Here is a 23,130-nt window from a genome sequence, read left to right as displayed (position 1 = left end):
GCCCCCGCCTGCGGGGACCCTACGCCTGTGTCCGGGGGAGGCCGGCGTCCAGCAGATGCGCGCGGGGCGGGTGGGGTGGGGGGCGGGGGAGAGGCGGGGAGGAGAAAACCCACAACAAAACTTGCGTCGCCGAGCGCACGGCTGGACTTGAATGGAAGGAGTCCGCGCCAGCGGAGCGCAGCCGAGACTCGGGAGAGCGCGGTCGGCCGGCGGGGCGCGGCGCGGCGCGGCGCGGGGGCGCAGCAGGTACCGGGCTCGGGCGGCCGGGTGGGCCGAGGGCCGGGGCCGAGCTGGGCAGCGGTCTCGGACTTCCCGCCTGGTGCGACGGCTCCAGCAGCTGGCCCGGCGGGGCCACGCATCTCGCCCCATCAGTCGGAGCCCTACACGGAGGGCGCAGCCGGAGAGCTCTCCCTCGGGGGCGCGACCCCCCGCGATTCCCACCCCGCAGGGGCCTGTTTTCTCCCGCCAGAGGCTGGTCCCAGCCCCGGCCCCTCCTGCTGCGCACATCTGGAAAGAATCTGAGGGCGGATGGGGTGGGGGGTGGAGTGGAAGGACGCGGGCAGGCAACAGGGAATGTGGGGGGCAGGTGGAACCAGGGAGGGTCGAGGACCCCTGTACTTAGAGCCTGGGCGCTGAGTATGCCCGTGTCTTTCCACGTCAGCTCATCCCAGGTAGCCCACCCTTCGACCTCTTTACAGACAGAGAAACTGAGGCCTATAGAGGGACAGAGATCTGCCCCCAGGACGCGCAGACAGCCCGTGCGTCCCCCTCCCGACCTTCTCCTGGCTTGGCTCCCCGGCCCCGCGCCGTGCAATCGCTGAGCCAGAGCTCTCAGCTGAGGGCCTGGTATCAGTCTGTCTGTCTATCCGGCTGCCTCCCCGCTGGGACAGCAGGACTGAGCAGGGGGCAGGGGGATGGCCGCGGAGCGTGGGGTGGGGGGCGAGGCCGGCGCGCCCCGGCGAAAGCGGCCAAAGCCCCCAGCCTGAAGGTCCTTGAACCGCCAAGCTGGCCTGGGCTGAGGATAAGATCGTGGCGTTAGAATACCTGATGCGCTGTCAGGTGGAAGAGGGGGCTTCAGCGAGCTCCTGGTGGCCCCCGGGGCTGGGGCCGAGGCTGGGGGTGGGAGGCAGCTGCAGCCTGAACTTCAGGAGAGGAGCAGACACAAGCGTGCATGCGTGTGGCACTGACCGTCCCGATCCGGTCCGGGAGGCGCAGAAGGATACGCACCAGGCGCTTGCAGGGCATCATGGAACATCGGAGGGTCACGCAACCTGAGCGTCTGCTCTACGACTTAGGGCTGGCTGGGGAAGGTGAAGGTGTGGTCGACTCAGCTACATAAGGCACCACGGGAGCTCCTGGGTGGTCATGTCCCCTTTTAGGGCCCGGGGCCCAGCCGATTCTAAACTAGAGTGCAAGTTAAGAAATGTCAGATTCACATGAATGCTTTCATGAAATCTTGTGGGAGCATACTTTGTCCCTTCTAACTGAATCTTGGGACAGGGGTGACTAATGGAGGCACCTTTAGGCCTGGTAGAGTCCTACGTAAGAGCTCCAACCATGATCTGCTTACAACCCTTGATAGCTCCCTATCATCAACCCGTTAGCAGAGTGCCTGATGCCCTTGGAGACTTGGACCTCGATTCCCTGTTACCCTTCCTTAAACATACCCCCCTCTTTGCCCTCCCCATACTGTGCCTTTGCTCATACCCTGTCCTCTGCCCTGAGTGCCTTTCCTCCCCTTTGTCCACCTGGAGAACTCCTCCTCAGTCTTCAAGACCGGCTCAGGGCTCTGAGCAGGAGTCAGAAGACACAAATTCTAATCCTGGCCTTGCCTTTAAAATACTAATCAGTAAACTGAGGAAATCAGACCAGATAATAATGCTGTAGCTCTTTCCAACCCTGCCTTCCACAAATACATTCCTTCATTCAGCAAACATTTCCTGAGCACCTGCCTGGGGAGTCAGGGAAGGCTCAGCTGAGCCCCGAAGGGTGCTGTGGGAGCATCAAGGAACTCCCTAACCCAGCCAAGGGGGCAGGAGCAGCTTCCCAGGGCAGGAACGTGTGAGTAGGAGCTTGCTGGAGATGGGCAGCAGTGGGAGCCTCTTTGTGCTTTAGTTTCCTCATCTGCAAAATAGGAAGACTAACTCTTGGCCTTGGGATTTCTGTTATAGTCAATAAGAAGCAGCTGTTCAGGGCCCAGCACAGAGCAGGTGGTCAGCAAATCTTTACTGGATTTGAGTGGAGAAGGAAGGTGGTGCTGGGGTTTGAGGATCTACCTCCTGATTTGGATCTCCCTTCCCCTTCCTTCTTCTAGTCCTGCCTTAATCCCCCACTTAAGCAGTTCAGGACCTTAAGGTTTGGTTCCCTGGGGTGAGTGGGTGGGTGGGTGACAGCGGGTCCCAGGTACTTCCTCAGTAACAGTAACCCCAAGTATGTTGCGCTTGCTGGGTGCCAGCATCAGCTGGGCACGTCGTTTCATTGACGCCTCACGAGGAGCTCTCATCTCCATTGCCCAGACCAATAAACAGAGGCTCAGAGCAGTGAAGTGACTTGTCCAGGCTCACACAGCAGTCAGGATTGGAACCACTCACCACAGACGGAGCTGCCCTTCTCGCCCAGCATTTGCTGTCGCTCACCAGGGGGATTCCTCACTCTGGGGACTTCCAGAGACTAGGAAGGCTCTCTCCTCCGTTCTTCCACACCCAGTTCCAACATGGCTAGGCACAAAGAAGGGGCTTTGGGGGCTTATCTTGCTCCACATTCTTAGAGAAACAAAAAAAAATTGAGACTCAGATGGGTCAGTGATGTCGCCAAAGTCACACAGTAAACTAGGTGATGGAGCTGGAGTTGCCCAGGATCCCAACATCCTGAGGGTGGCTGGCCAAGCTAGGAGGAGGGGGACGTGGCACTGGGGCCACTGCTCTCCAAGCCCTGTCTGTTCTTCCTCTCTCTCCCTTGAATCCACCTCCTTCTCTCCATCCCTGCAGCCCAGCACCTCCCTCTGCCCAGACCAGGCTTATTATCCGTTGCCTGCACCACGGCACAGCCTCTGAGAGCTCCCCACTGGTCCCTCCATAAACCTGCCTATGCCACACTCCAGCTCTTCAATGGCTCCTCGTTTCTCCTAAGATAAGGGTCAGTCTTCCTAACCCGGCTTTCAAGTTCTTTCTTGGCTTGGACTGTGGCCCCTGCCCACTTGCATCTCTCCCAGTCCCTACACCACACCAGACACTCTAGTGAGCTTTGTAGAGGTAACATGGGCTCTCTTGCCCCAGGGCCTTTGCACATGCTGACCCCCTTGCTTGTATCACCCTTTTCCTTTTGCCTAATATTCATCCTTCGTGGCTAAATAAAGCATCACGTTTTCTTGGACGTCTTCTTGGCATCGGGCAGACTTAGGCATCGGGCACACCTAGGCCTTCTCTGGGTCCCTATGGACGCTAGATTCCCTCTGTCACACCTCTGATGACACTGGGATTATAATACTTAATTTACACATAATGTCTAGACCACCGCTGCCCATTAGAAATATAATGTGAAACACAAATGCAAGCCACAAGTGTGGAATGTAAAATATTCTAGAAGCTACGTTAAAAAAGTAAAATGAAACAGGCAAAACTTTAATGATTTAACTCAAAATATCCAAAATATTATGTAATCACTATAAAAATAAATGAGATATTTTATAAGATATCGTTAATATTAATGAGATGTTTTACTTTTTTGTACTAAGTGTGTGAAATCCACGTACACTACCTTTTATACTTATAGCACCTCTCGGTTTAGAGTAGCCGCATTTCAAGTGCTCGGTAGCTACACGTGGCCACCACATCGAGCAGTGCAGGTGTGAGCTCTTTAAGGATAGTAGACATACCTGAGTCGTCTGTCTGGGTCCTTGGTGCCCAGCTGTGCTTGGCCCAGGGAAGGGCCTCATGGCTTTGTGGTTAAGACTCAGGCTGGGAGCTCAGCCTTGCCACTTAACAGCTGTGTTACATTGGCCAATCCCACTGGGCCTCGGCCCCTCATCTATAAAGTGGTGAGGATAACATTTTCAATATGGTTCATGATGTTAATATAAATTAAATATTTTTACAGATACAGTTTAGAGATCTTTATAGATATGAAACTGAAGGTGAGTGTACAGGGTATGTGGGGAGGATCCTCCTCCTTGGCCTCCTGCCCTGATTGAATCTGGGGCCTGGGCCTGTGCCCATACTCCGCCTCCCGGAGTCTGGATCTGCAGTGGGGTCAGGCAGGCAGGCAGGCAGGGTGGGGAGACTCTGGTCTAATGCTGGTGGCGCCAGGGGCTGAAGGCTGTGGACCTAGCTGGGGGGTTATAATGTGCCCTGGGAATGCTGGTCTGTAGACTGGCCAAGGATTTATGGCGCATTTGGTCAGGGCACGGAGCAGCAGGGGTGTCGTAGGGCAGGCAGGGCCGGGCTGCAGCATGCATCGCTCACTGCAGCCGATGGAGCCTGGGAGCTGTGTGTGCTGGGCTCCCTGGTGCTCTGCTGGGCCAGTGGCTGGGGCCCAAGTCCACTTAGGCCTTCTGGACATGCCTGTAGGGTCAAGCAATCCAGGCTGCCAGCCCTCTTCTCTCTCCTCACAGCTTTCTTTCTGGGGCCTCGTGCACTTTGGGGCCCCTTTTACAGGGCTCACCCAGTCTGGTGGGCAGTGGTTATTGTACTGGGGTCTGTTGCCTCCTGACTACAAAGGGCAGGGGCCTTGTGTACTTTACCTGTATCTTCCATGCCCAGCACAGGGCTGGGGGCAGCTGGGGCCTCACCTTCGGTAGCTGGCTGAGCCAACGAGTAAGGCAATGCAGTATCTGAAATACCACAGCAGTCACAGGGCAGCAGGAATTCACAGGAGGCTAGGAGGAGGAGGGCCACATCTGGGAGGAGGTGGGCCTGGGACTGGACCGGAAAAGCGCAATCAGGAGCTACACGGGAAAGGGAAGAAGCAGGGGGTTCTGAAGTGGAGAGTGGTGTGGTTGGGATGTGAACAGTGCCCATGGATCAGATATTAGTGGTAGAGCTAACTAGCAGAGAGCTAACATCTATTGAGCACTTACTGTGTGCAGTACGTGCATCTCACTGACTCTCACAGTATCCCCAGTAGGACAGCTCTGGGGCCACCCAATGGACGGGTGAGGAAGGTGAGGTTTAGAGGGTGGCAAAACTTGCCCAAAGTCACACGGCTGATAAGAGCCAGAGCTGGGCTCGAAGCCCCAGCTCTCTGGCTCCAGAGCCTGCTTTCTTAACCAGACATCAGTGTCATCACCGAGCTTCCAGGGTGCCCAACCCTCCCAGGCCCAGCATCTCGTCAGACCCTTCTAACCACTCTGGGTTGTGATCCCTGCTCTAATGGTGGGGAGAGAGGCTCAGACTGCGGCAGGTGCCCCCAGGCCTGGACGCTTGTCTTGCACCTGCGTTCATAATCACTGCAGCAGTGATAGCAGCGCCTCATCACCTAACGGGTGCTAGGTGCTTTGCATCTGCTATCTTGCTGACTCCTCCCTGGAGCTCTGAGGTTAGATATATTATCTGCATTGTAAGATGAGGAAACTGAGTCTCAGCAAGGTCAGAGCCACTAAGTGATAGAGGGGGACGTGAACTGGGGTGTGTATGACTCCAGAGTCAGTGTACCTGAGCTACCACCTGTTACAACTTACCACCCCCCAGACGTGTTTTCTAAGTGAGTCCCTGTAAAGAGATCTCCAGGGACCAGCCCAGACCAAGCCACACCCATGGCTGCCTGGAGGATGAAACCCCAGCATCTTCCTCAATGACCTGAGGCCATCCCTCTACCCCCTTTCCCTGCTGTCCCAAGGGAACATGCTGGGGAGTGGTCTCTTGCAGGTGGCAGTGGTCACGTGAGCAAAGCTGGCCTTGGTGAGGGCAGCTGAGGGTGTAAGCAGGAACAGGACTTGGGGGACTCTGGGGGCAGCAGCAGCTCCATTCACTAATGACTGCTCTGTGCCTGGCACACAGAGACAGAAAGTGGCTCACAGCCCTGTGTGGGAGAAAGACAATATCACATATTCAAAACCCAACCGAACTCATGCAAAGCCCTGGGGCAACAAAGTGATGCAGAGCCCTGGGACATCTCAGAGTTACCTCAGGGGATCTAACACTGGAGTTGGTTCTTGGAGAAGTTGCGGATTGCACAGGAGAGGGGGAGGGTGTTCTAGGCAGAAGGAACGCACATGCGAAGGCCTGGAGGGAGGAGCTACTCTTACTAAACAGACCTGTGTAAGCGGGGCAGTTGAGGGGGGGAATTGGAAGAGAGGCAGAGCCACGTCCTGAAGATCCTAGAATGGCAAGCTGAGGAGCTGGGACACACCCTGCTGGTGCTGGCCCACCATGGCCTGTGGCTGCTGGAGGAGGGACAGGGCCTCAGCACTGCCTGTGCCAGGGCAGCGAGAGCTCAGCAAAGTCCAGGCCAAGCCCTGCAAGTCACAGTTCTTCCTGGGCCTCAGCTTTCCTTTCTGTGAAATGGGGGTACAGATTCCTTGCGGCCAGGCCCGGTGAGGGTTGTGGGAGGCTTTGCAGACCTGCCTAAGGACAGGGCTTCACTTCACCCCGACCCCTCCAGAGGGCAGCCCTGAGGGGGTGGGTGGGAGGGGAGGGCGGCAGCCAGCAGGTCAGATGCATGCTGAGGACAGGGTCCAGAGTGGGCTCTGCCTTGTGGCCTTGAGGGCCCCATTATGGCTTTCGTGGGCCCTGGTCCCCTGCCTGCTCTACCTGACAGGTTAGGTCAGCCCTGGCGCCCAGGTGGGTCTGACTTGACCCCTCCCGCAGGCACCATGGCCCGGAGCGGGGCGCTGCTGCTCCTGCTGCTGTTGCCGCTGCAGCTGCAGCTGGGACCGGGGCTCGCCGTGAGGGCCCCTGTGTTTGGCCGAAGTGGAGCCCCCAGCCTGAGCCCTGAAGAGAATGAATTCGTGGAGGAGGAGCCGGTGCTGGTCCTGAGCCCTGAGGAGCCGGGGCGCGGCCCGCCCACCATCGACTGCCCCCGAGACTGTGCCTGCTCCCAGGAGGGGGTCGTGGACTGCGGCGGCATCGACCTGCGCGAGTTCCCGGGGGACCTGCCTGAGCACACCAACCACCTGTCCCTGCAGGTGAGGCCGGCGCCGCGCCAGCGGTCACCAGGGCCCGCCCCCCACACGGTGACTCCCGCCCCAGAACCACCCACGCCGCAGGCCCGGCTCTTGCCCGGGGCTCCCATCCCCCGACGCAGGGCAGGTCAGACTCGAGGAGGCTGGCTCCACCACGGGCCGTGACCCCCTACCCCCCGGCCCGCGTCCCAGGCACAAAGCACAGTGACCTCATGACCTGCTTTGTCCCACGGGAGGAGTCTGGGCTGAGGCCCTGTCAGCAGAGTCAGGCCCTGAGAACAGACACAGACCTGCCCGGCAGCTGACCCTCCGGACAGTCAGGGCACCTCAGACTCCATTACAGGCCGGGAAAGTGAGAGCAAAGCAGACCCCCCTGGAGCACCCTGGGGGCTCAGGGTACAGAGTGCTCTCCCCAGCTGAGGCACAGGCTGGATTTTAGAACCTCAGGAATTGGGACACGGCATTCCAGACGGGGACTCTGGGAGCGCTGGTGCGCCCATGACACCCTCGTGCAGCCCAGCAGCCCTGGGGGAGAGGGAGGGTCTGTCGCACCCATTTCCAGAGACCAGGCCCAGTGAAGGAAAGTGACTGGCCCACCGTCATGTAGCCTTGTGGGTTCTGGGCTGGCCAGTGGTGGGAGCCCAAGACCGGGGTAGCTGCCCCTGTGAGGGAAAGGGTGAGGGAAAGGGACGAGCTGAGGGCAGCCCTTATTGTTGCTTCATTCATCGAATAGCTCCTGTGTACCTGCTGTATGCTTCTGCTCCTACGTGGGGTGCTGGGCATGTAGGGAGGTCTCGGACATGTTCTGCCCTTGAGGCTCTCACAGTCTGTGAGGGAGGCAGAGACCTAAACAGGTAGAGATAACAAATAGAGATAGAAGGACTAGTGCTGTGAGGCCAGGGCAGCTCCTCCTAATCCAGCCCCCGATCCAACCCAGGAAGGCTTCTGGAGGAGGTGGTACCTGACCCAGGTTTTAAAGCATCTCAAGGGAAGTGGGGTCTACAGGGTGTAGAAAGGGAACTAAAAGTGGTTTCTGGCTTGGGGGAGGGGAGAATGGGCTGGGACACCTGTCACTAAGTGGGAGCATGCAGGGAGCAGGTGTGCAGGGTAGACCACATTCCAAGTTTGAACTGCCTGTGGATGCCCGTGTGCGTGTGCGCGGGACTCCTAGAAGGGGGACCCACACCTCTGTTGTTACTGCTGAGCCTGCAATGCCCACATCTGGGCCTGCTTCAGAGCCAGTCCCCAGGGTTTGTCCACCATGGGGCAGAATCCCAAGGGAAGCGCCCAACACAGGGACTGGCTCCTGGGACTCTGGCTGAGGGTGGGTGCAGGCCTCTAATGGGGCAGCACCCCCTCATGCTGCCTCCTCACCACCCCCATCCCCCTACTCCCCAGAACAACCAGCTGGAGAAGATCTACCCCAGGGAGCTCTCCCGGCTGAATCGGCTGGAGACTCTGAACCTCCAGAACAACCGTCTGACTTCCCGAGGTGAGGGGTCACCCAGAGCTGGGCACCAGGACCCCAGGCAGGGAACTGGGGGCCCATGGGGAGAGCCCCGCCCTGCAGACCCTGGCATATGCGAAAGAGCAGGCCTAGGCTGGGCCGGCATTGGGGCCCCATGGCAGGGGCTCCCTGTGGTTGATTGCCTAACAGCCGCCACTGGGTGTTTCTGAGACCCCGGCGTCCGATCCGGGGAGGGGCTTCAGAGCAACTCAGACTCCAGGGCCTGAAGGGTCACAGACTCTTCAGTTCACAGAAGGCCTTTAGAATCAAAGAGTGTAGAGTCCTCAAATTTTAAAAAGTTATTTTTCTGATGATGAAAATAGTTTCTGATTATAGTAGAAAATTTGGAAATATAGAAAATAAAATGGAATAGAAAAAACCCACTCATAATTCTGCCACTTGGAGTTTAGTCACTATTGACATGTTGGTATATTTCTTTCCATTTTAAGAAAAAGCATAATTTATATACCATAAGGTTTACCCGAATTAAATGTACAATTTGATGAGTTTTAGTAAGTTTATATGTTGTACAACCATCAGCAGAATTCAGTCCAGTCCTTTTTCTTTGTGTTTTTAAATTCATAGCTGGTCTGATAGTATGGATATTATAACTATTAGAACTGCTTTGTTTCATTTAGCAATTAGCTCAGCCGCAAATTTCATGTTGCTAAAAGCTGTCCGTGGCTATTACTTTACACAGGGTATTCTGTGGAGGGATGCTGCACAGTTTATGTAACTGTTCCCTCTAGTTAGATACTTGGGTGAGTCCCAGCATCTGAGGGTCTGGGAGCCCAGAACCGAGTGTCAGAGGCCGACTTCAGGACTGGAGAAGGGCCAGCCTGGCTGGGCTCCCAGTGACAGCCCAGTTCTGACACTGCATCTGCCAGATGGGGCAGGGGAGGGCCAGGTGGGGTGGAAGCTCAGAGGCCACAGCCCTGCCCTGCCCTGCTGTGGGGCTGGGTATGAAGAGGACCCTTCTGGGCCTGCCCCCAGGGAAGCACTCCTTCCTGGCATGTCCTCTGCCCTGTGTCCTGACCTTACGGGGGCCCATTCCCACCCAGGCTGCCCTGAGTAGGTGAAGGATCAGTCATTTCTCAGTGGACACTTCCCATCTGCTCTTCTCAGCAGATGGGAAGTGTCTCAGGGTCCCTGAGAACCAGGGGAAGGAAAAGGGGCTGGGCAGGCCTGTTGGGAGGGGCTGGGAAGGGGTCAGAGCCACACCTGCCCCAGGGAGTACCTCCCGGTCCTGTCAAGTGGGGTGCATGCGGGGGCGGTCAGTGCTCACGTGCTCCCCTGTAGCATCTCCTTCATCCAGGGCTCTGACCGATGCCTGTCCTTTGAAGGGCTCCCGGAAGAGGCATTTGAGCATCTGATCAACCTCAATTACCTGTACCTGGCCAATAACAAGGTGAGGGGCCTGCAGCAGGGCAGGGTGTCGGGGGCTAAGCTCAGGGAACTTTCACCAGGGCCTCTTCTGGGCTGGCTGCTGGGTTCCTGTTGCTGCTCAGACATGGCCCAGACCCAGGGCTTCAGAGCGGTCAGATAATGGCAGAGGCTGAGACCTACATCGGCGTAGTGGGGTGAGAGCTCATCCCCATGGGGAGGGAGCGCTGGAGGGCTTCCTGGAGGAGATGGCATTTGAAGGGCCATGAAGGGTAATAGGATTTCAGCCAGAGGCCTCAGGGGGAGGGCATCACAGTAGAAGGGACAGCATGAGTGAAGACATAAAGGCACTCAACCTCAAGATATTTGGCCTGCCCCAGGGTCTGTCGTGGCCCCCTCTCTCTGAACACTCAAGGAGACTGTCTCTCCTCCCTGGTCTGTAACACCCATCTACATCATGGCCACATCCAGAGGCAGTCTCCAGCCTTTCCCCTACTCCCACTTGAGACTCAAAGGTCCACCTGCCTCCTCAGCATCTCCTCCAGATGTTTAATAGAAGTAGAACTGGTGCTTCCTGCCACAACCCCCAAACCCCAGTCCTCCCGTTGTCTCCCCACCTCTGGAAAGGGCATCTCCAACTACCTGCAACACCACTGGTCAGAGCCACAAATCCAGGAGTGCTTTGCTCACGCACGTGTGGTCCCACTGCAGGCCCTCAGCTCCCCCCACCCACCAGCCCAGGACCGCCATCCCGCAGCGGGACACAGACGTGGAGCCCCTGCCTCCTCGTTTGCTGCCCCTTCTCCTCAGAGCAGCCAGAGGGGCTTTACAAAATCGTGCCTCACTTCTACTTCTCCATCTCCCCTCCCCACTTAAGACCCTTCTGTGGCTTCACCCTTGGCCCAGGAAGAAACCCACACGTCTCCCCAAGGCCCGCAGATCTGTGTGGTCTGGGCCCACCTGCCTCTCTTATCTCCCCACTGGCCCCGTCACACTCCGCTTCACCCCCAGGCCTGGCAGACCCCACACACAAGGCCTCTGCTCGCTGCCCCTGCTGTGTGGGGGCTCTCCCCACAGACAGCATTTAGGGTGCTGTCATGCCTTAAGTGTTACCTGTTCTCCAAGCAACCAACCCAGTCGTTCTCTGTCATCAGTCTGTTTGAATTCCCTGCAGAGCCGTGATCACTCTCAGATACTTTTATTCCTGTTCATTCACTAGGATGTCAGCTTTGGTAGTGGAGGTGGAAGCAGGTATCTCTGTATCTTGTTCCCTAGGACATGTCCAGCGCCTTGAACTGTGCCTGGAATATTGCCTTGAACTGTGCCTGGAATATTGCAGACTCAGGGACTACTATTGAGTGAATGAAGGGTAGACACTATGATCTGGGTCTGGGGAAGTGTGGGTGCTCACTGTGGCTGCACAGAGGGCCAGTGTCAGGGGGCAATGAGGGGAGAGACCAGGAGAACAGGCAGAGCAGGGGACAGGCTGGAGAGCTTGGAGTGCCAAGCTCAGGACTATGGGGAGCTGATTTTGTGTTACTGGGGATTTGAGAAAGATGGCTCTGGTTGCAGGGAGGAGACGAATTGAAGGGGCTCAGATGAGCAGCAGGTAGTGTAACTCAGCGGCGGCCTCTGACCTGCCACTGGTCCTTGTACCCAACTCTTCCCTTTCCAGCTGACTTTGGCACCCCGGTTCCTGCCAAATGCCCTGATCAGTGTGGACTTTGCTGCCAACTATCTCACCAAGATCTACGGGCTCACCTTTGGGCAGAAGCCAAACTTGAGGTCAGAGGTCAGAGGGGGGCCCTGGGCTTAGGCTGGAGAAAAGGGAGGAGCTGAGGCAGAGGCTGCCAGCCCTGAGTGGGGCCCAGGGGCCCAGACAGGCCCTGGAGGAGGGGCATGCTGTGCAGAGCAGGCATGATGCCCCATGCTCAGGGCTGCGGTGACAGACGCCCTGGGCTGCAAGGGCACAGGATCTGGAAGACTGACCCCTAAAAGATGAGGAGGAATCAGTACAGGAGGCGGGGACAGAGGGTGATATCTGGGGAATTGCGGGGAGCCAAGTGAGGGTGTTTCCCTCCTTCCCCAGCCCCCGGGGGAAGGGAGCATCTTTCAACAGGCAGAGCCATCCCTCGCTGAGAGCTGCTTTGGGAGGAGTGAGGGCCCCCAGCACAGGTGTGTGAGCAGTGCAGGGTGGTGTTGGGGAGGGAAGGTGCTGACAACCTCCGGTGCCACTCTGTCCCTGAATCTGTCACCTCGATTCTCTCCATTCCCTGGAGGAGCCAGAGTTGCTGTGCATGGCCCCTTCCCACAGATGAGAAGGCTGAGGCCCAAGAGAGGCCATGCAGCAAGAATGAGCTATATCGCCTGCGGATTTCTCTTGTTCCTTATCTTCTCTCCTTGTAGCATGGTGGCTCCGTGAGGGCAGGGGCTTGTTGGTTCTGTCCACTGCTATATCTTTAGGATCTAGAACAGTCTTGTCACCTGGAGGCACTCATTGTATATTTGCTGAATGAATTGAGGGATCACCTCCTCTGAGCCAGGATCCTGTGCTGGGCACAAGGGACAAAGAGGTGATAAGGATAGGACCGTTCTCACGAAGTCCACAGAACTCAGAGACAGCTGTGTAAAGCCGACAGGCAGGGACTCCAGGGCTGCAACACTAGGGGAACAACTGAGAACCTTGAAGGATATAGAGGAGCAGGAACTTGGGGTCAGGAAATCCTGTTTCTTCCACTAACTTGTGGGGTGGGTCCTTGGTCCCCTCGGCTATGTAGGGGGGCCTGGATTTGGCGGGGTCTGGGGTTCTTGAGATGGGAGGAGGGTGCCGTGGGCCCCAGGCCCAACCTGAGCAAGGTCTGGAGCCTCACCGGGTGAGATGGTGCCGGGGCTGGGAGGCCTGGGTGGGTGAGCACCTGTGCCTCACGCCCTAGGTCTGTGTACCTGCACAACAACAAGCTGGCGGACGCTGGGCTGCCGGACAACATGTTCAATGGCTCCAGCAACGTGGAGATCCTCATCCTGTCCAGCAACTTCCTGCGCCACGTGCCCAAGCACCTGCCACCTGCCCTCTACAAGCTGCACCTCAAGGTGGGAGGGAGAGGGCAGGGAGGAGCACTGCCACAGCAGGGACCCACAGCAGGGGAGGAGCCCGGTCCCACATGGGCACAGCGGTAAGGCCGTGGGGCCTTGAGCGCGTGCCGGCGGGCACAGCGTCTGCAGAGGAGAAACAAGCAGAAGCCCGGGCACCTGGCTGTCAGCCCCACATGGAGTACTTTAGGCCTGGGCCCCTCCCCGTGGCTCTGCCAGACCCCGCTCCACACCTCATCCCAAGGCTCTGCCCTTGCCCCTTGGCCGTCCCTCATGCTCCCCTCCCTACCGTCCCACCTCTCAGAACAACAGGCTGGAGAAGATCCCACCAGGGGCCTTCAGTGAGCTGAGCAACCTGCGTGAGCTGTACCTGCAGAACAACTACCTGACTGATGAGGGCCTGGACAACGAGACCTTCTGGTGAGCCCCTACCTGGGCCCTCAGTGTGAGCTCGGCACCCAGGAAGCCCTTCCCAGGGCTCACATGGCCGGGCCCTTGCCCACCTGCCCCTGGCCAGTTTCCAGAGAAGGAACTTTGAGACTTTTGCCTTTACTGACATTTCTGTCCCCAAGAATAATGGTATGTAAGGCCTGCCAAAATTCTAGTAAGGCAAGGAAGTGTTTGCAGAGGCTGTCTTCTTCGTACAAAATAGAAACTCAGACATTCTTGTTGAAGGCAAATCTATTTTCAGTTTTTAGGGCCCGGGTAGCCTAAAAGGACAAAAGGCGTTAGTAAAACAATTAGTTTTCAAATAAACTCTTATGTGTCAGAAACCATGCTAGATCCTTCCTATACCAATATATCATGGAATCAAACCAGTGAGAGGCTCGGAGACGATTGAGGTCCCCCAGTCAGCTAGCGGCGGAGCTGGGATGGGTTAGAGGCAGGTCCCCCGCCACCTCCCTTGGGAATAATGTTGGAAACAAGTGCCATGTGGGCTCCTGCCCACTGGCCTGATCCCCCGCCTCCCTCCAGGAAGCTCTCCAGCCTGGAGTACCTGGATCTGTCCAGCAACAACCTGTCGCGGGTCCCGGCAGGGCTGCCGCGCAGCCTGGTGCTGCTGCACCTGGAGAAGAACGCCATCCGGAGCGTGGACGCAGACGTGCTGACCCCCATCCGCAGCCTCGAGTACCTGCTGCTGCACAGCAACCAGCTGCGCGCGCAGGGCATCCACCCGCGGGCCTTCCAGGGCCTCAAACGGCTGCACACGGTGCACCTGTACAACAACGCGCTGGAGCGCGTGCCCAGCGGCCTGCCCCGCCGCGTGCGCACCCTCATGATCCTGCACAACCAGATCACCGGCATCGGCCGCGATGACTTTGCCACCACCTACTTCCTGGAGGAGCTCAACCTCAGCTACAACCGCATCACCAGCCCGCAGGTGCACCGCGATGCCTTCCGCAAGCTGCGCCTGCTGCGCTCCCTGGACCTATCAGGCAACCGGCTGCGCACGCTGCCGCCCGGGCTGCCGCGCAACGTGCACGTGCTGAAGATCAAGCGCAATGAGCTGGCCGCCCTGGCGCGCGGGGCGCTGGCCGGCATGGCCCAGCTGCGGGAGCTCTACCTCACGGGCAACCGGCTGCGCAGCCGGGCCCTGGCCCCCCGTGCCTGGGCCGACCTCGCTGGTCTGCAGGTGAGGGGGCGGGGCGAGGCGGGGGCAGGGCCGTGCCCATGTGGGGGGCTACTGGTCTGGCTGCCCTGAGCCCACCCATCTGCTGGGCCCGGATGAGGGGTGGGCGGGATGGCTGGGCCGTGAGGGAGGTACCTGCTGGGCAGTCTGGGCCTTAGGGTAGGGGGTCTGGGCCATACCCAGGGTATGGCGGGCTCGCGGTACAGGAGCGCAGGGTAGAGCTCAGCGGGCATGGCTAGGCAGAGCTCACCACCTGCAGGGACAAGCTTGAGGAGCCCTGTGGGGATAAGGGGAGGTCATGGCTGCAGGTGCGGGGGGCACTGGGCATTGTTCAGGAGGACTGGGGGGCAGGGACAGTTCAGGTGGCATGGGAGAGTGGAGCTCACCTCCCTGTGGGCAAAGGATAGGTGCCTAGAGAAGGCTGGGCTTGGGGCAGGGGAGGACGGCAGGCCCGTGAGGGGTGCTGACCTCACCAGTCTGCAGAGTCTAGGGGGGTGTACTTGAGGCTTCTGGGACTGGTCAGTGAGTGTGGCTCCCGTGGCCAGAGCTGAGACAGGAGGGCTATCTGGCCACGTGAACTGAGCCTCCTTGGTTACAAGTGAAACCTGCCGACCCAATGAGGGGCGGAAAGGGAACTTCATTAGAGAAACCTGGGAGGCTCTGCTGCCTTACCAGGCCCCTCTCTCCCAGATGTCCTTAGGCCTTCTCTTCCCTTTTCCTCAGGGCTGTGCTCAGATATCAGCTCCTTGGGAGGTCTTCCATCACCACCTGCCACCTTCCTCTGCTTTGATTTTCTTCATAACCCTCATCCCTTCCGACAACAGATCATCTGTTTGCTTGTTTGTTGTCTGCTCTTCCTGCTAGAACAAGGGGCGGGCATTTTAGTCTGTTGTGTTTCCTGCTGGACCAGGGCCCTCGTTGTGATAGGTGCATAGTACATGCTTGTGTGGGGAGCTGTCAGCGTGGGTATGTCTGAGGGGAGTACAGGGGAGAGGCTCTGAGAGTGGGAGGCTGGGAGGTGGGGCAGAACCCTGAGGGTGGAGTTGGGGGTTGGCAGCTGGCCCTGCAGGAGCAGCTGGGGTCTCTCCCAACCCAGACAGCCCGCCGAGTGCCAGACACCAGGATCCAACCACCTGTGCCGGTCTCTCTTGGGTTTTCTTAAGGGGCCCAAACCCCATTATCCTCTCTTCCACATTTGCTCCTTCTGCTGCATTTTCTAACTCGCTGAAGTGGGTAACATCCACCCAGGTGTCCACAGGAAACGTGGATGCTGCCCTGACACCCCCTTTGCACGCTGTCTGCCCTCCAACACCCATTGTCACTAAACCCTGCCAACTCTACCATCACATCTCCCCATCTCTCCACTTCTCTCCATCCCTACTGCTCATACCACTAAGTCAAGCCTTCCCCATTTCTTTCCTGGACCCCAGCTTCCTAGGAGCGCTCCACTCCTAGATTCCACATGCAGTCAGAGGGTATCTTGAAAAAAACACGCTCACCTTACACTCCCTCCCAGGACCCTTCTGTGTCTCCCCGCTGCCTTTAGAACCCAGACCAGCACCCTTGCCACAGCCTTCAAGGCCTAGTCTGCCCCTGCTCCCAGCCTAGCATCTCAGTTTCCCAGGTGCACTGGGCTTTGTTCATCCTGTCACCTCTGCTGGAAGCACCTTCTCCACCCTGGTGGCACCTACTCATTCATTCATTCCACAAGCCTGTACCGAGCCTCACTATGTGCAGACACAGCTCTAGAACTGAGGACCCAGAGGGAAATAAAACAGACCCAGGGTCACTACCCTCCTAGAGCTTATAATATACCTAGGACTCAGCTAAAGTGTCACCTCCTCCAGGAAGCCACCGGTGATAGGCTGGTTAGATGCCTGCCCAGGTGAGTCCAGTCGGGGATGGGGTGTCTTGTGGAGGGGGTTCTTCCTCTCACTGTTGGATCTTTCTACAAGCGGCTGCTCTTGTTACTTCAGAGCCCCCACCTGTGCTGGCTGCCGTCTATTCCCTCGACCCGAGGCTGGATCGGGCCCCTCCCCCAGGTTCCCCCACCACAGCCCAGTTCCACTGCTGCTATTGTCAGATTGTTGTGTCCATCTCCCCTGCCAGCCTGGCTTCCTGAGCACGGAGGCAGCGTCTCAGTGGATTCCATGCCCCCAGTGCCCATGGGCAGGCACTGAGGATGTTTGGAATGAATGAGGAAGTGCTGGAACCATGTGGAAGGAACCCAGTGGGGAGCAGGGAGCCCTGCTGGGTAGGGGAGGTGACAAGGAGGCTCCCTCAGGTGACTGAAGCGAGTGCTCTCCCCTGGCCCTGAGCCCCAGCCTGTCAGGGTGAGGAGGGAGCTTAGAGATGATGGAAGCCCACCTGTGGCTGCACAGGTGTGTGTCGGGGCAAGGGTGCTGACAGCCCAAGGGGCAGGCAGTGAGTTGGGCCCGGGCACGTCCGGGTCTCCTGCCTGCTGCAGGTGCGTCCTTCTCCCTGGGAAAACTACCCCATTTTCCTGGCCACCTGCTTCCTGGACTCTAGGCCTGTGGTGACTCTGAGACTGACCAGCCTGGGGCCTGGCTGCCATGCCAGAGTCACTGTGGGCTTTGAACCCTTGCCCCTGGCCCCTGTCCACATGGCCCTGAGATCCACGAATGAGCAGCCCCATCTCCACCCTCATCTGACACCACTGAGGTGAGATTTAAAGATGGGAGGACCCCTAGCCCTTGCCCTTCTGGGGTCTTTAGTCTGATGGTGGTGACAGGTGTGTTAAGGAGGGAGGACTTTGACACCTAGACATCTTGGCCGTGAATTCCTGTGGGAAGGCAGAAGGAGCGGAGTAGGATGTACATCAATTAGAACAAGGGTTCGGAGTCAGGTGCACCGGCCTCCGGCCCGTACAGGCTGTATGGCCTGGGATAGATCTCTGACCCTCTCTAAGCCTCTGTTTCCCCATCTGGAAATGGGGATAATTATAGACCCCACCTCACAGGGTTATGAGATTTAGATAGGCTCTGGGGTTGGTGGGAGCTTGGCATGCTGTTAAGTGCTTTGGCTCCCCTGCTCGCCCCTGCAGCTGCTGGACATCGCCGGGAATCAGCTCACGGATATCCCCGAGAGGCTCCCCAAGTCGCTCGAGTACCTGTACCTGCAGAACAACAAGATTAGTACTGTGCCTGCCAATGCCTTTGACTCTACTCCCAACCTCAAAGGGATCTTTCTCAGGTAGGAGGTCCTCCGGGGCCCTGCACGTGCCCCTCTGGGGACTGGCCCGGCTCCAGCAGGGTAGTCAGGTCACATGGGAACCACTTGCAGGTAGGGGTCAGTATTTGAAGCCTAGCTTTCCTGCTGACCAGCTGTGTGACCCTGGGTACATCACAGAACCCCACTGAGCCCCTGCTTCCTCAGCGCTCAAGGGTGGGGACAGTCCTGGCCAGGCCTGGTGAGGTTCATAGGTTTGTGAAAGGGCTTTGGAAGATTTAAAAAGCAGAGCATGTGGGTGTTATTGATGTTCCTGTGGCAGGAGGGGACCACAGAAAGCATCTTCCCAATTTACAGCTGGGAAGGCTGAAGCCCAGAGAGCACAGGTGACCACTGTGTCCACAGATGTCCAGGCTGGGCCTGGGCCTCAGATCCAGGACAGCAGATGTTCAGGTCCTCACTGGGTTCTGGGGGTTTCAGATGATTCAGGGGACCCAGCTACGCAAGGAGCTTCCATACAGCAGAGCCAGGGTGGTGCTTCCCACCATCCCCATCCCCCAAGTCAGAGAGGAGACAGACCGGAGTAAGGCAGTATGTGCACTCCAGGGGGCTTTGTGGCCAGAAGGCCAGGCTGGGTGACGTCGGGGTGCAGTGTGACCTGTGCCTCTCGACTCCTGCAGGAGACCGAGGTGCAGAGAGTTGAGGGGGCCTGAGATCAGAGCCCAGCCTCCCCCTTCCCAAACCTAAGTGTGTCCCTGGCCCAGCTTGGCCCTGGCCTTGTCTGTGTGCCCCTCCACACCCGGCACCAAGGCGACTCCAGGCTGGCAGCACAGGAGCCTCAGGCCTAGAGGTTAATGCCAAAGGGCAGGCAGAGAGGAGGTGTCTGTGTCTGCCCCCCCAAGTCATAGTGAGAGCACATATGGGGGAGGCCTTCCCTCCGCTGCTCTGGGTCACCCCTCCCCCCAGCAGCAGCCACACTGAAGAGCTTGAGCTCCCCGTGACACCTGCGCTCCTGCGCCTCCTTTTGTGTTTGCCGCGCGTCTTCCCGGAGGGCCCGTCCCCCGTGCTCCACTTCTGGGCTGGGTCGGTGTGGGCGCGGTCAGGCCCCGGCACTGACCCCATGTGGGTGGCCTGCACAGGTTTAACAAGCTGGCCGTGGGCTCTGTGGTGGAAAGTGCCTTCCGGAGGCTGAAGCACCTGCAGGTCTTGGACATAGAAGGCAACCATGAGTATGGTGACGTTTCCAAGGACCGGGGCCGGTTGGAAGAGGAAGAGCAGGAGGAGGACGAGGAAAGGTGGTAGTGACAGGGTAACCACACCTGACATAGGTAGGTGGTCCGTGCGGGGTGCGCTAACCTGCTTCACCAGATTCCTGGCCCTGACCCCAGTCTAGGTCTTTCTGTCCTTTCCTCACCCTCTGTCCCCTGCTTCATCGTTCATTTTGCAAATCTGTTAGAGCACTTGGTGTGCTCAGGCCCTGAGTGAGAGGTCGGGTATGACAGTGCACCTGTGGGAGGCCGGCCGGAGCCGGGGGCCTCCATGCAGGGCGATGCATCCCTGATGGGACCCGCACAGGGGCTGGGATGGCGGGAGCAGGGAATGAATGTGGGGCCCCGGGAGGACGCTACTGCTGGTTCCAAGCCAGAGATGCTGGGGGCAGACGGTAAGGATGCAGACAAGCAGCTGGGCCTGAAAAGAGTCTGGGGTGCACACTTGAGGAGCCCAAGTAGTCCTGCTGGACATGGGGTGAGGGAGAAGACAAGATACCAGTTCTAGCTTGGAATTCCAGGTGAACGATAGTACTGGGAGGAGCAGGTTTGGGGGGGGAGTGATGAGTTTGGAGGGCGCTGGAGGGGCTGCCCAGGGTGGGCTGGACATGTGGGTCTGGGGCTCAGGAGTGAGGTCTGGGCTGGAGATAGGGGTCCAGGCATCGTCAGCCTTGAAACAGTCACTGAAGCCACAGGAGGCTGGGGGAGCTTGCCTTGAGGGGGTGAGAGAGAGAGAGAGAGAGAGAGAGAGAGAGAGCGCAAGAGAGAGAGAGCGAGAGAGAGAGAGAGAGAGAGAGAGAGAGCATGGCCAGCCGGAGGGGAATGGGTGGAAGGAGCTGGGACAGAGCACCGGGGCACCGAGACAGGAGGAATGCAGGCAGCCCAGGACAGAGCGTGATTACACACGCATGCAACACAAACACCTGCACGTGCACACAGCACACCAACCCACATGTACACATGCTCACACCCACGTCTAAGCATGTACACACATGTTTAGCACAAAGCATACACTCAAACACACACCACACGTGCACACACAGACATGTATATACTCCATCGCACATTCACAGATGCAGGACAGGTGCACCATTGCGTGCACGTGTGTGCATGCGAGTACATGCGCACATGCCTCCCCAGGCACACGTGCCCTTGTGTGCACACGTGCACACACACATACGTGTGCATGCCCATTATGCCTCCATGCACAGGCTTCTCTGGAAGTAGAGGGAATCAGCCGTGCTTCTGACAGACTGATGGAGCCGAGCATGGCCACAGACTCACCGGATTTATCCACAAGGAGGTCACCATGACCTTGTGGGGAGCGGCTTCAGGGGCAAAGAGGGTGGAGAAAGCAGCTGGAAAGGAGAGGGTCCAGGGCGTGTAGACACTGCTAAGAAGTTTGACTGTGAAGAGATGAAAGAGGGTGGTGGTGGGAAAGGGGGCGTGAAGTTCAGGCAGGGCTCTGTTCATGTTAAGCCTTTTTTAAGGGATAGAGCTGGCTTGAGGGCTGATGGGGAGGGGCAGTGTGGAGGGGGGATTTAAAAATATAAGAGAAGAGAGCTGGGTGTAGCCATCCCTGTGGAAACAGGAGGAAGGACTGGCTTGGGCAGGAGGGTCAGTGCTCCTTTCACTGTGGCGTGAGGACAGAGGACCGAGTGGCTGCAGTTACACGCAGACTAGTGGCTTGGTAGCCGGACATGAAGTCACACTTGCCTGATGCACACCTCTCTGTGCAGCAGGAGGTGCTCAGCAGATGGGGGTGTGTGTGGAGACGATGACCAGTTGGATCCCTCCATGGCTGGGGGTTTTGGCCAGGTGTGTGGGACAGGAGAGCAAGGAACAAGGGAACTGAGGGTACTGGCAAGAGAATGGCTGCCTCGCAGAGGCTGGGGGTCAGGCTGGGAAGGGAAGAGGGTGCGGACAGGAGGGGTTGGTCTCCTGGGGGGATGTTGGAGAGTGGGCACAGTGGTGGCGAGTAGCCAGGAGGAGAGGTGTGGTCAGGAGGGAGAGTCAGAGTGAGCCTAGCTGGGAGTCCTGGGGCCAGGGTGTGGCCATGGGAGGAGGGCACGGGGCCACCGTTCAGAAGCTGAATTGAAGTGGGGCCTGGGTCAGAGAGAGGCCTGAGGGGGGTTGAGGATACCGTGGGTGGATGACAGAGGGAGGTGGGGAAAGGAGTCCAGAGGACAGAGAGAGCAGTGTGCTGGGCTGGCTATCCAAGCGTGGAGGGCAGGCCCAGAGGCAGTGCTCGGCAGTCATCTTGCTTGACTCCTGGGGCCCTGGGCCATGAAGCGGGAGCCCCTTCTCTCCACACATTGTCCTCAGGCAGAGCCAGGGGTCAGCGACTGGGGTGACTGGCCATTCAGTGAGGACGCTGTGGCCCTCACGAGGGGTACCCTGGGTCCTGGGGTGGAGGAGATCTGCCCCCTCTAGAGGACATTGGCCGCGGTCAGGTGTGCTGAGCGGGACCCTAGGAGAGGCCCTGGGAAAGGCCAGAGAGATCCGAAGTCCCTCCAGTCCACACCAGGCCCCCCAGGAGCACCTCCTAGTGGGTGACCCGCTGGCTCTGGACCCCCGGGGCACCTCCCCCTCAGGCCTGCAGTTGCCTGACCCTCCCAGAGCCCCCAGCTCTAATCTACCTGTCCCAGGCTGGTCGTGGTTGGTGGGTCTGCCCTGGCCTCCCCTGACTGTCCCGCGTGTTCTGCAGGATGACGGATCGCTGGAGCCTATCTGCAGCACGTGCCTGAGCCTTGTGCATCCCCACTCTGCCTCGCTCACGGACACACCCAGCGCAGCACCTGCCGGGTCCCCGCTCCACACACAGGCTGGACCCAGTCTCCCACACCCACCCCTTCCTGCAGCTCATCCGCAGCCAGACACATGCAGACACCACACCCACACACACCACACAGCCGCACATCATCCTCCAGTGTCCCACTCTCGCCCCACACCCAACACCGCCATCACTCCCTGAGTCCTGCAGACTCGATGAAGGGTCTGACCTGCCCCGGCACTCATGGGTGCCTGTTCCCTGCCCTGTGGACACACGTACATACACACACATACACGAGTCACATGCAAACAGCCCTCCCTGGCCTATGCCGCCGAGAGCTCTTGGTCCAGCCAGAAATGGCCAGAGCAGCTTGCTGTCTGACTGTCTGCCCGTCCGTCTGTCCCTTGCGGAAGACACAGAGTTACCTCCATCCTCTCTGCGGCCAGGTGCCTGCACCCTCTGGAATTCACAAAAGCTGGCTTTTGTTCCTTTCCCTCCATCTGGGGACAGGAACCTTCAGGACTGCTGCCCTGGCCCGCCCACCCGGCTCCCCACCACTGGGGCCGTCACTCCCCGCCAGGCCCTGGCCGGCTGCAGGCGCGTCTTTGATGGACCAGCCCCCCTGAGGCCAGAGGGAAAGTCAGGGGCCGCTAGGGCCCTTGGGCTGGAACTAGGCGGAGGCCACGGGGCTGGGCACAGCAAGAGCGAAGGGCCCAGCTGCACCGATGAGAGAACTTTTTTATTCTTTGGGCCTGAGGGGAGTTCTGGGTGCCTTTGGTTTTTTTTATTCTTTTTTAAGGAAAAAAAAAATGATAAAAACTTCAAAGCAGATTTTTCTTGTTACAGAAAAACTAATATAAAAGCATTACCCCAGTCTGGCAGCCTGTGGCCGTGTCTCTGTGTGCTTCCTGCCAGGTGCTGGGCTCATGCCTGGCCGGGTGGGCAGGATCCAAGCACCTCAGCACCTCTGGACCAGCAGGAGTCAGTGCAGAGTTCAGTTCTCGGGGCCCACAAAGCAATCACACAGGCAGAGGTCCGGGGACGCGGGGCTTAGTGGCAGGTAAGGCGGCCTGGAGGCAGGTGCAGCCCCTCAGCGGGGTGGAGGTCAGCAGGTTGGGACCACCACACTCGGCCGTGAGCTCACTCTGCACTCCCAGGGTCTGAGCATCCAAG

At 58.5% G+C, this 23,130-nt stretch overlaps 1 protein-coding gene across 1 annotated transcript; it reads left to right on the top strand.

The window, feature by feature from the left end:
- The first annotated feature begins 209 nt into the window (after positions 1–209).
- PODN (podocan) lies at positions 210–22,724 on the top strand. The gene is made up of 11 exons (XM_030870169.3): positions 210–246; positions 6,804–7,120; positions 8,516–8,609; positions 9,968–10,032; positions 11,683–11,792; positions 12,941–13,097; positions 13,402–13,517; positions 14,073–14,730; positions 17,792–17,940; positions 19,056–19,244; positions 21,892–22,724. Exons 2-10 carry the CDS (start codon positions 6,809–6,811, stop codon positions 19,216–19,218), a joined length of 1,824 nt encoding a protein of 607 aa, XP_030726029.1. The 5' UTR covers positions 210–246; positions 6,804–6,808; the 3' UTR covers positions 19,219–19,244; positions 21,892–22,724.
- Positions 22,725–23,130: the final 406 nt, after the last annotated feature.

This window comes from Globicephala melas, chromosome 1 (genome assembly GCF_963455315.2).
Source record: "Globicephala melas chromosome 1, mGloMel1.2, whole genome shotgun sequence".
NCBI classification, from domain to species: Eukaryota; Metazoa; Chordata; class Mammalia; order Artiodactyla; family Delphinidae; genus Globicephala; species Globicephala melas.
The sequence above is the reverse complement of the archived record's forward strand: the minus strand, read 5'-3'. Positions and strand labels throughout refer to the sequence as shown.

What these genes read in the sequence shown, in the direction of transcription:
- PODN (XM_030870169.3), top strand. Translation starts at nt 6,809, where the DNA reads ATGGCCCGGAGCGGGGCGCTGCTGCTCCTGCTGCTGTTGCCGCTGCAG. An exon ending in CCAACCACCTGTCCCTGCAG is followed by an intron (nt 7,121 to 8,515) that starts GTGAGGCCGGCG and finishes CCTACTCCCCAG; the next exon opens with AACAACCAGCTGGAGAAGAT. An exon ending in CTGGACAACGAGACCTTCTG is followed by an intron (nt 13,518 to 14,072) that starts GTGAGCCCCTAC and finishes GCCTCCCTCCAG; the next exon opens with GAAGCTCTCCAGCCTGGAGT.